Source organism: Stegostoma tigrinum, chromosome 20 (assembly GCF_030684315.1).
Source record: "Stegostoma tigrinum isolate sSteTig4 chromosome 20, sSteTig4.hap1, whole genome shotgun sequence".
In the NCBI taxonomy this organism is placed as follows: Eukaryota; Metazoa; Chordata; class Chondrichthyes; order Orectolobiformes; family Stegostomatidae; genus Stegostoma; species Stegostoma tigrinum.
This window is the reverse complement of record NC_081373.1, coordinates 16,194,419-16,207,015: the sequence shown is the minus strand read 5'-3', so window position 1 is coordinate 16,207,015 and position 12,597 is coordinate 16,194,419. Positions and strand designations below refer to the sequence as shown.

Below are 12,597 nucleotides of genomic sequence, written 5' to 3'. Positions count from 1 at the left end.
CGTGGAATACAGGGAGAACTAGCCATTTGGATACAGAACTGGCTTAAAGATAGAAGCAAACAATCACTTTACTAGCTAAACTTTAAATTTCGTAATTACTGTGTTGGCCTGGCATATCTGATACTCACTGCTGCATTTTCAGAATCCTCCTCTTCTTCATCCTCTTTGCTCTCTTCAATCTCTTCTGTTACCTCTGCCTTTGCTTCTGCAATCAACTCCCTCACAGGCTTACTGCTGTTAACATTCACCACAAATGGGTGCTAAAAAGGGGAGAAAACAAACAGTTTTAGAAACAAAAACTAAGTTACACACAATAGGTCACACTCATCTCAAATCTGTGACCACCAAAAACATACACCAGAGACGAGCACAACCACATGCCAGTTCCCTTCTAAGCCACGTGTTATCATGATTTAGAACTATACCACCATTCCCTCACAGTCGTTTAAACAAAAGCCTGGAATTCCTGCCCTCCTAGCGACGTGTACCCACAGCACACTGACTACAGCAGTTCAAAAAGGTAACTCACCACCACTTCTCAACAGTATTTAGGGATGGAAAATAAATGCTAGCCGAGACAGCAGTATACACGTGCAAAGAACGAATCTAAAGAAAATCCCTCCTGTCCGGAGCTACTGCTAAAGCTATCTGTCATCAAATGTGGCTCTCCCTCTATCACTGTGATGTAACTGCACGAAGCAGCAGTACAGCATCCATTGAGAAACAAAAGAGATGTTGAAACTCTACCACATTCTTAAGGTCTCCAGCATCACTAACAACAACTAATTTTAAACATGGACTGAAATTGACCTGGAGCAAAATGGCCCTATATTCCCAGAGCTTTAAAAAGTACTGCAAATCTGAAAAACATTCAGAAATGCAAATGGCCCTGATGAAGCTTCATCAAGATAAACAATTAACCGTTTGCTGCTACAGATGCTGCTAGACTTGTTAGGGTTTTCCAGCCTTGTCTGTTTTTCAGAAATGCACATCGGTCATCAGCATTGAATAGCTAATACCTCAGGTAGGATCATTCTTCTGATGTGGCTCTTCAAATGTTGCTGCGTTTACTGTGAAATCTAGAAAGCTCCATTTCAATTTCTTTAACTTGTAGCCTTTGCCGCAGGCAATAAAACAAATAATAAGAGTTGATTCTGGATCAGCATCGGGAAAGGATTAGTGGGGATGGGACTGATTCTGGCTTAACACAGAGAAAAGGTGTAATGGAGAAGAAGACTACCAGCTGTAGATCAACACTGGGCAATAGTTAATAAAGTTGAACCAGTTCAAAATCACTGATCAAGCTAAAGCTTACTTGCTGTCATGATGCTATGTTGCTTGATGACCATGCTGCATATTCTCAGCACAGATGATCTGGAGCTCAAAGTACTCTACAAGCCTCGAACCCAGGGGTTCCCAAAGCACAGGTCAACAACAAAATTCTGGGGTCACGAGGACCTTGATAACAGTTAATGAGCAATAAGGCAGTCTAATTGTACTACAATTTCCTGCGTGCTCTGCGACAAGATACTGGCAGGTGCTGGCCTCCGTTTTGGTGCCATGAGTTTAATCCAGTGATAATCAGAAAACAGTATTCAGGAGGAATGGTGCAAATCGGGCGTTGGTGATGACGTTCTGTTATAGATATTTCCATTTTTTTTGGAGTTGAATTCTAACTGTCTGTACTCCAGGGTACATTTAGCTCACAATGCACTTGTATGTTTAAAACAAGTGTTTTGAGGTGTAGTTCAATGACAAATATATGTATGCCATGGCTCAGTTAGTACACAAAAATTACTGTGCAACTGGAAATGCTCCCTGTCTCAAACATTCAGCAAATCCTTCACCCACTCTTTGAAACTCCTCACTGAACCCTCCAGCCTTTTCATAACTCTGGATCGTGTTAATTCAAAAACACTAAAACGCAATCACACAGTGGAAAAGCTGTGAAGAAGTATTTTAGTGCCAATACAGGTACACAAGCAAGCATCTAACAAACAGGTTCTAACTTATACTCACAGATGGTTGGGGTGTTAGGCCAAAACAGCAAAATATGATAGACATGAAGCTGCCATTTTTCTTATGATCTTTGTATAAGAGAATGTAGACTGCACAAAGCAGCTCTCTCTGTTCACTTCAGCTGTTTCTCTTTGAATTCTAAATCTGCAGACTCTGATGGGATACTCCAATATAGAAACCAGCTGTTACACAGAATGAGTGGCCTGTAAATTCTTACAGGCCAGTAAAGCTCCATCTGCACCCAGAACACAGAATGCCTGGGCCCCCAGGTCACTCCATGGGCACTCCAACTACAAGAAGCCGAGTATGTTTACAATTCAGTTTAGGGCAGGGTCAGACTCTGGTTCAATGCTGCTCTATTTGTGATCTGCTAATACGGACATCTGAATCAAACTTTGAGAGTGCAGACCAGATTCCAGAGATTTGAAGATATAATGCAGCACTCCCTTAAGTGTATCCTAGATTACTAGTGGAGCCAGCCTTTGGTATAAGAGCATTGCTAACAACAGCATCATTTATTGCTCAGCTCCAAGTGTTTTTGAGAAGGTGGTACAGCTTAAACTGCTATACACCATGTTGTGCAGATAAATTCAGTGTTGACTTTTCTGTAATGGTTTTGATACAAGAGTGGCTTGAAAGACTTTGTCAGAGAGCATTTAAGAGTCAAGTACATTGTTGTGTATCTGGAGACACTCGAACTGTAGGCCTGCTTGAGTAAGGATGGCAGATTTCATTCTCTAAAGGACACCAGTGAAGCAGGTGGGCTTTTTAAAAATGGTAGTTTCACAGTATCATTATTTAGACTAGCTTTTTACAACAGATTTATTAATTAGTTGAATTTAAATACCATGTTGATGGGATATGAACTTGTCTCTGAAACATTATTTCCAGGCCTCTGAGCCACTAATCCAGCAATATTATTACAATGCTAACAGTTCCATCTGCACAAGCCAGTCATCTTTGTAACATGGGCTGCTCACAGTTATCGCTTAAATGCTCACAGTTATATGTTACAATAAGGACGAGCCTTAATATTGTCCTGTTCAGAATGCCCTGGTCCTTGTCAGAACGTGAAGCTTTTTCCCGATTCAGTGTCCATCAAACACTGGTTACATACTGAGAGATAGTAGGAACTGCCGATGCTGGAGTCTGAAATAACAAGGTGTGGTACTGGATGAACACAGCAGGCCAGGCAGCATCAGAGGAACAGGAAAGCTGATGTTTTGGGTCTGGGCCCTTCTTCAGAAATTTCAGAAGGGTCCACACCCAAAACGTCCGCTTTCCTGCTCCTCTGATGCTGCCGGGTCTGCAATGTTCATCCAGCTTCACACAGGTTACATACTCACCTGTAGTAGCTGTTGGGATGACCACCTCACCTCAACATTCTTCTCCAATGCCTTCTTCAGGAAATCACTGAACTCAGGAGACCTACAGAAAGAAATAACTGTCATTAGAAGTTGCAGAAGAACTCTGAGAACACCTGGTCATAGCTATCAGAAACATGGCAAGTGCTGCTATATAAACAACATGCTGATATGCACAGTGAGATCCCACAAACTGCAATGAGGCAAATGTTGATTAAAGGCATGAAATGCAGGGATTAGAAATGGAACACAAGTGAAAAAGAAACACAACACCAGCAAGCAACTGGTGTCCAGCTCTGACAAAGTGTTACAGACAATGCATTAATTTTGGCTTTTAGACACAGATGTTTGCAACACAGGAGGGCATTGAGCTGTTGTGTTTGCACAATACAGAGATCAGACGACACAAGATGCTCGATTTATGAACACCTGTACTTACAAACAGGATCCCAAAAGGTCCAACTTACAAACATTTTCGGCACTTACGAATGTCTACTTTATATTCTCCTGCATTGTCTTCTGATTTGTATACAAGCCGACTTGCAAACAGATTCAACAACTGAAGCTGTCTGCAACCCAGAAATGGCCTGTGTACTTAACTACATTACAAATGACGACCGACATGGTGCGAGTTTCCAACATCTGACTATTTCTGAAGGAGGGTCGCTGGACCCTAAATGTTGATATTGCTTTCTGTCTACAGATGCTGCCAGACCTGCTGAGTTTGTCCAGCAATTTCTGTTTTTGACTGGCTCATCTGTTTGAATGATGCAACTTAGCAATATGTACTCAACTTCCTGTTCACCTTTCAATAGTTTCACAATCTCACATCCAACTGAGCAGTAAAGGAGTGTCAGTTCATAACAGTCAGTACAGAAAACTTTCAGTCAGAGTCATTGATCCAACTTGCCTGTGCCAACCAGACATCCTAATCTGACACTGTCCCATTTCCCAATATTTAGCCCATAGCCCTCTAAACCCTCTTATTCATATACCCAACCAGGCAGCTTTTAAAATGTTCTAATTATACCCACCTCCACTACTTCCTCTGGCAGCTCATTCCATACATACACACACTACCCTCCGAATGTAAAAAATTACCCTTGAGGTTCTTGTTAAATAATTCCCCTCTCACCTTAAACCTATGCCCTCTTGCATTGGACTCTTCCACCCCAGGAAAAAGACCTTGGCTAAAATCATGCCTCTCATGATTTTATAAACATCTATAAAGGTTACCCCTTAGCCCCTGATGCTCCAGGGAAAAAAAGCTTCAGCCTATTCAGCTTCTCCCTAAAACTCAAACCCTCCAGTTCCAGCTACATCCTTGTAAATCTTTTATACACCTTAAGTTTAACACATCCGTCCTACAGAAGGGCAACCAGAGCTATATGCAGTATTCTAAAAGTGGCCTTACCCATGTCTTGAAAAGTAGCAACATGACATTCTCAACTCCTATATTCAATGTTCTGACCATTGAAAGCAAGCATGTCAAATGCCTTCTTCACCATCCTGTCTACCTGCGCCTCCACTTCCAAGGAACTATGCATCAGCACCCTTAGGTTTTTTTGTTTGGCAACAACCCCCGCCTCCCCAAAAGGGACCTACCATTAACTGAAGGAGTCCTGCCCTGGTTTGCTGTACCAAAATGCGACATTTATCTATATTAACTCCATCTGCCACTTCTTGGCCCACTGGCCCATCTAATCAAGGTCCCATTGTACTGAGATAATCTTCTTCAGTGTCCACTACATCACCTATTTTGATGTCAACTGCAAACTTACTAGCCATGCCTCTTACATTCACATCCAAATCATTACATGAATAATGAAAAGCAGTGGACCCAGCACCGATCCTTGTGGCACACCACTGGTCACAGGCCTCCAGTCCACTGCCCTCTGTCTACTACCTTCAAGCCTATTTTTAAACCCTGTGGCTAGCCCCACTGTGGAAGAGTATTTAAATATGATAAATGCTGGCCTGCTGCTGTCACCAATTTCCCATTAGAAAGAATTCCCCAATATAGGTTCTTGGATTTCTGACACTTACCATTAGCATTCTCCATTAGACAAACTCTAAATCATTACGCTCGAAAGATCTGGAGATTTAGCAGTAGTCAATACACATTACGCATTTCACCTAATGGGATAAAAACCAACATTCTACAGAACCCAAAAAAAGATATTATGGAGAGCTAAACTCACCAGCATAATGTTACTTTGATAGGTATAAGAATACAGGGAGCAAAGAGATCTGCTGGTAAGTCCAGATTCATAGGTACAAGCTCAATGGCCTCATAGGCAGCTAGCTGGATACAGCTTTTCCTTGATGGAAGCAAAAGGCATTTGTGCCACAAGATGATTTGGATTGATAACTGCAACTTCCAAGTCTTCCACTCAAATGTTATCCTCGATTATGTGGTGAAGTTCTGGCATAGGCATTGAATTCATGGCTTTCTGATGTTTTACTGACAAATCTCCTGAGCTAAGCCTCACCCATCCAGACAAGTGCCCTGTATTCCATCACACTCCTGACTTGTGCCTTGTAGATGGTGAACAGGCACTTAACAAGTAGGGGGTGAGTTACACACTGCAGAATTCCCAGGCTCTGACCTTCAGTTGTAGCCAGCTAGTCTGGTTCAGTTTCTGATCAATGCTAACACCTGGAATAATGATAGTGAGGGATATCAGCAATGCATTTGCCAGCAAATATAATGGAGTTGATGAATAGATTCTCTCTTGCTGGAAATGTCTGGCACTTGTGTAGCATGTAAAGTCACACAACAGTTCAAGCTGGTCTCGGTCTTACTGTCCAGCTTTTGATGCGTGTAGACACAGGACTCCAATAACCAAAACCATCTTCCGCTGAATAGGTACAACTCTAACCAGAGAAAGTTTTCCTGATTCTCAATGACTCTGGTTTTGCTGGGGTTCCTTGACAACATTCTTGGTTGAATGCAGCCTTGATGTCAAGGGCAGTCACTTACTTCATCGCTGCAATTCAGCTCTTTTATCTATCTTTAGACCAAGATTGTTGTGAGGTCACTAGTCAAGCGGCCATGGAGACACCCAAACTGAGCATCAGTGAGCAGTTATTGCTTTCCAAGTGCTGCTTGGTAGTACTGTTGATGACCCCTTCCAACACCATGCTGATCACCAAGATTACACTGATAGGGCAATAATTAAGTTTGTTCAATTAGTCCCACATTTTGTGTACAAGACATAAAATCAGTAATTTTCCACATGCCAGTGTTGAAGCTGTAGTAGAACAGCTTGGCTAGGGACGTGGCGAGTTCTCAAATCTTCGGTACTATTGATGAGATGTTGTCAGTGCCTCCAGCCTTCGAGTATCCAGTGTCTTCAGCCATTTCTTGACTGCACATTGAATGAACCAAAAAGGGTGACGACACTGATGCTGGGGACTTCAGGAAGTGGCTGAAACTGATTATCCACTCGAATCTTCTGACTGAAGATGAATTCAGTCAGCACTTCAACTTTTGCACTGTTGTGCTGGGCTCCATTGTCGAAGGTGAAGATACTTGTGGAGCTTCTATCTGCTGCTAGTTATTTAATTGTCTACTGCCATTTATAGCTGAATGTGACAAGTTTTGGATCATTACCTTTTGCTCCACTTTTTTTTTCCCCAGGCTGCAGCTGTTGGTACTAATTCTGTTAATTCTACCTATACCTCCTCTGGACAAATTTTTCGTTTCAAAGATGAAACGGGAGGGACGGAACAAAAGCACGTGCATAAACATGATACCAGAGTAGTACAAGCAGGGTAGAACTGAACACAATGGATTACTGTAATACTGTGTTCAGGTGAAACGGCCACAATGCAAGGATTTGAGCAGTGCAGATCTAATTTAAACATAACATTGAACTATACAATGACTCTAGATGAAACAGTGACAGAGATCCACAGACACTAAAATTTACAATGTGAACAGGTGCTTGTAACTGGCTACCAACACAAGTATATTTACCATCGGGATGGTTGCGTCAGTGTGGGTGGGTCAGCTTTAGCAATTTTCAGTAGGACTCTCATAGGATTCAGCTCATGGTGGGGAGGCTCCATTTGAGCCATCTCAATCAGAGTGACACCCAGCGACCAGATATCTGCCTTATAATCATAGGGCTTGTCTTTTGATGTCTCACACATCACAACTTCAGGTGCCATCCTAGAGAAAGACAAGCACAGCATGTCACTGAATGTCTGAGGCAGGACACTGTACAGATAGCCCCAGATACTGGAAAACATGTAGTCTCAGACACAAATAACTACGCAGTACATACAACCCACACAGTTGAAAACTTATAAATAATACTAGACCTTCAAAATGCACGAGTCAAGCTTAGCTGTAAAAATCACGTTACCAGTAAGGTGTCCCAATAAAGGAGTCCCTTCGTTGCAATGTCCTGTTATTCTTTGCTGAGACCCCAAAATCAGCTGCAATAGAAAATAAAAGGAATGTGATTCACCTGGGCCTGGGCCTGCACTGGCATGACATTTCTGACAATTAATTTGTTAAACTGACTGCAGGCACTGAGACAGAAGTGCCCCAGGCCCCAGCTCCAATAGTGCAGAAAAATGTACATTTTTGCTGAAATATATGGCCACCATTATTAGACAAGAACTTTTGGTGATTTTACCACTTGGAAAAAAAAAGTCAGGGTTGAGAAAAACAGAATGTCCAAAGCCTGCCTGCATTCTACTCATTGCCTTTTATTAATGCTGGGAAAGTAAGTACTGTCACTCAATAGTCTACTGCCATTTATAGCTGAATGTGACAAGTTTTGGATCATTACCTTGTCACTCAATAGGTCTTAGGTACCCTTCTAATCTTTAACTGCAGCCATTTTCCATGCGTAATTGTATAGCTCAATAATCCAATTTATGGAGTCTTGGAACATTGTCTCATTAGGAGAATCAGTACAATCACAATCCACTTTTCCAAAGTTTAGCCATGTGCAAATGGCTTTTCTTAACAAAGAACAAGTTAACTTGTCATTTCTCTCTCAGATGCTGACTAACATGTAACTGCAGTATCTCATTGATATTCCATGAATAGTGTCTTTCACTTTTAGCTCCTCATAAATATTTTTGCTTACATGTCAAACATTATTACAAGCAGATTTTCAGAGATGCTGCCTGACCCGAGTATTTTCTCTTTATGTTACACGTTTTCAGACACAGTTTAACTGAGTTGCAGATTAAAAGAAAAGAAGTTTTACCCAGTTTGACATCTCCTTCCATTGTGAGCAGTATATTCCCTGCCTTCAAGTCTCGGTGGATCACCTTGTTGTCGTGGAGGTAGCTCAGAGCTTCCAGTGTATGTTTACAAATTACTCGAATTTGAGGCTCAGTCAGAGCTCTTTCCAATTCTACGAAACAAGAACATGTGAAGCAAGAAGGTAATAGAAAAAAATACTAAACATTATGTGTATGAGCTGGGCTAACCTTGATACCATGCTAGAAGTATCAGGCTCACGAAAGACTGGCATTCTGAGATGTACTGCTAAACACTACTCATCAAATAAGGATCCAGCCATTCCTGACCCGAGGCTCCCGCTGGTCTTGAGACCATCTTGCTGATAACAGATGTGGAGCTGGATGAACACAGCAGGCCTGAAACGTCAGCTTTTGTGTTCCTAAGATGCTGCTTGACCTCTCCCCGGACTGACCTATCCCCGCCTCTACAGTCTCCATCCCCGCCCCTATAACTGGTCTGTCTCTTCCCCACCTATCATCTTCTCTATCCATCTTCAATCTGCCTCCCCCGCTCTCCCTATTTATTTCAGACACCTCTCTCCATCCCCTTTTCTGATTAAGGGTCTTGGCCTGAAACGTCAGCTTTTGTGCTCCTGAGATGCTGTTTGGCCTGCTGTGTTCATCCAGCTCCACACTTTGTTATCTCGGGTTCTCCAGCAGCTGCAGTTCCCATTATCTCTGATACTGTCTTGCTGGTACCTGCTTTTTGCCACAGGAGACCTCCAATGAGTCAAATATAGAAAACTAAGAGCAGCTCAATCTAACCTGGGGCTGAGTTTATTATCTGGAGGTCATTGGGATGGTTGCATCCAAGTACCCTCAGAGGAAAAGGTAACCATTTCCAGTTCATTTCTGAGCAAGTTATGGTCAACAAGTGCCAAGTAAAACTCCAATGTTTGTATTCATTGTGGAACTAATTGGTGCCAAGGATTTTAAAGGCAACTAGCAGGAAATATTTAAAACATGAGATGTCCTCCTTTTCCATATTTCATGGGGGAAGACAGGCAGGGGAGGGGAAAGGAGACAGGCAGAGGGGGGAGCGGGAGAGAAGCAGAGTAGGTGAGAGACAGAGAAGCGAGAGACAGAGAGTGGGGAGAGCGACTGAGACAGAAAGAATGAGCAAAAGAGTGAGAATAATAAAAGTGAAAACGAGAGCGTGTGTGGGATAATAGTGAGACCTTTCCCAGAGATACAAGTGGAGCCAAAATGGAGGATGATGAGTAGGGAAGACGAAGCTGAGGTGATAGAGAATGTTACGTGAAGGATTGAGTGGTGATGTAAGTTGAGGTGTATGGATGGTGAAGTGAGGGGAATTGAGTCATAAATGGGTTTCTAATTGTATAAGAAGATTGTTTCCAAAAAAAATTGCAAAAATTATACAAGAAGAGTAACTCTACTGTTACTTTCAAAACAGGTTTTTTTTTCATTATTCATTTTCAGGATGTGTATTTCGCTGGTTTGGTCAGCATTTATTGCCCATCCCAGAAGGCAGCTAAGAGTCAACCACATTTTTGTGGATCCAGAGTCACATGTAGTCCAAACCAGGCAAGAATGGCAGTTTTCTTCCCTAAAGAGCCAGATGGATTTTTCTGACAACTGACAATGGATTCATGGTCATCATTAGACTCCTAATTCTAGAGTTGTATTAAAATCAAATTCTGCCATTAGCTATAGCAGGATTCGAACTTGGGTGCCCAGAACATTATCTGGGTTTCTGGGTTAACAATCTAGCAATTATACTACCAGGCCATCACTTCCCCATCATCACTATAAGTATCATGATGCTGTGGATAAATAAAAATCTTAGAAATCAATTAATATTGAGGAAGGGTCTGTAAGGATTAATGAATAAAAAACAAAAAGGTATATATCAGAACATAAGTAAAAAAATGTTAAGAGTAGGAAAGAAATACCTAAGAGGGAATATGAAGAAAATTGTCAAAAATATTCATGAGAACACTAAAATCCGATTCTCTGCCCCAAAGGATTGTGAATGCTCTATCACTGAATACATTTAAATCTGGCATAGAAAGATTTGTGGTCTCAGGGCATCTCGGGATATTTGGGGGGGGGGGGGGTGGAGGAGAGAAGAAGAGTTGATACCCAAGATCAGCCATAATTGCAGTAAATGGCAGGGAAGATTGACAGCCTAAAGCCATCCTTTACTGCTAATTCTTGTGCTCCTGTAAAGTCCATCAGTAGAAAGAGGTTTATTTAAAAACAATGTGACATTCCAGAAGAGGACTGTCAATCTGTACATGATGATCAATTATACCACAAAGTATTTAATAAACATTTTGCATCAGATTTTTATTGGAGATGCGGACGAGAGTGAGAAGATCAATCTGTTCAAATACATCGTAAGATCAGGCAGGAGATAAGGGAGGAAATTACACAGTCCCAAGAAATGGCATTTCCAAGCATTTTTGGGGGTGGCTGTGAGCTGGGGAACTGGAGAATAATCAGGATAGAAACCACTTTTAAAATAGGAAACAATTCCTCTAGGTAAAAGCAGGGCAGTTAACATTTGTGGTAGAGAAAAACTTCAGTCTTTAATTACAGATTAAATTACCATGAATACAAAGAGAATAGAGGAGCAGCTTCTGTGAATTTTCATAAGAGACAACTGTGTTTAGCATATCAAATAGGATTAACGCAATAAATGCAAGTGTGACATGACTTTAGTAAAGTCTTTAATATAATGATCAAGGGTTCAAAACTATTGCATGTAGATGGCAAACTAGACTAAGAGTTGGTTAGAGGGGTAAATTAGATTACAGACCACTTTCCAAAGTGGTTCAATGGGAACATTTGCATTGCACATGAACCTCACTGTATACAGCAACAATTTAATGCAGGCTGAAGGGCATGATGTTAAACTTATAAATGGAATAGAAATACCAGATTTCTTTACAAGATGAAAGGAAGTTACTGAGTGATATATTAATTTAGATGGGGTAACCAGTTACAAAGTGGCAGATGGCTTTAATTGGAAATTGTGAGCAGGAAACATTTAGTTATGTTTCAGCAGGAATGACTATGAATAGGCTTTGAGTTAGCAGAGAGATTTGGAAGAAAGATTTTTGTTTATTCTTTTATGAAATGTGGGTGTTACAGGCTATTCACGGGACTTTAAAAATATCAGCGCCTTGGGATGATAAGGCCATGAAACAAGCTAAAGAAATTGTCGTTTTTAAACAAGAGGTACGGAATATAAAATACAAGAGGTTAAAATGAGCAGATTTAAAATCTTAAGATGTTCGAGAATTCTATGCAGTATTGGGACTAAATTGTAGGAAAAGGTTAGGCTTTTAGAGAGGGTACAGAGTGTATTCTTAGGATGATGCCCGATAGGAAGAAAAATTGGGGGGGGGTGCGGAGTCAATTGTTTTTGCCTTAAGTCAGCAAATTTAAGAGTGATAATGATGTATTTGAAATGATGAAATGATGAAAGGACGTGACAGAACAGAGTGAGCCAAGCAGCTTCCTCTGGTTGAGACTCTAACAAAAGGCTGTTGAGACAAAATGAAGGTAATTTGGGCCAGAAGACAGGAGAAACTTCTTCTTGCAGAGAATTAGGAGGCTGTTATTCCCAGGGTTGGTGGGAGAGGCACAAACAACCTAAAAGGTTAGATAAATCAAAATAAATGGAGATAAACAATTATAGATACAGGGAAATGTGAAATGGGCTATTTATTCAAGGAGTGTAAATAGTAACATGGACTGTTGGGATGAACAGTCTGTTTCTGTGGCGCACCACCTAGGCATTATTTCTTATTATTTTCAGCACACAGAAGTAAAGCTAGACACAGCCAATGTCAGAATAATGCACAGCAATATTCAACAGAACTTACCCAACATTACTGCATCTACAGCTCCTCCAGCACAGAATTCGATCAGAATCTATGGGGAGAGAAGCTTGCAGGTTAGATACAAGTCAACATAG

The 12,597-nt window shown here is 41.2% G+C and overlaps 1 protein-coding gene across 3 annotated transcripts in view; it reads right to left on the bottom strand.

Annotated features, from left to right (window-relative positions):
• The window catches only part of slka (STE20-like kinase a), a 161,078-nt gene that overhangs the window by 64,982 nt on the left and 83,499 nt on the right, over positions 1 to 12,597 (bottom strand). For all 3 annotated transcript variants that reach the window (XM_048550836.2, XM_048550837.2, XM_048550838.2), the window contains exons 3-8: positions 12,506 to 12,554; positions 8,615 to 8,764; positions 7,757 to 7,829; positions 7,366 to 7,560; positions 3,366 to 3,447; positions 129 to 260 (exon numbers count right to left, since the gene is read on the bottom strand). In XM_048550836.2, coding sequence (XP_048406793.1) covers positions 129 to 260; positions 3,366 to 3,447; positions 7,366 to 7,560; positions 7,757 to 7,829; positions 8,615 to 8,764; positions 12,506 to 12,554 — 681 coding nt within the window. The remainder of the gene's footprint in view (positions 1 to 128; positions 261 to 3,365; positions 3,448 to 7,365; positions 7,561 to 7,756; positions 7,830 to 8,614; positions 8,765 to 12,505; positions 12,555 to 12,597) is intronic.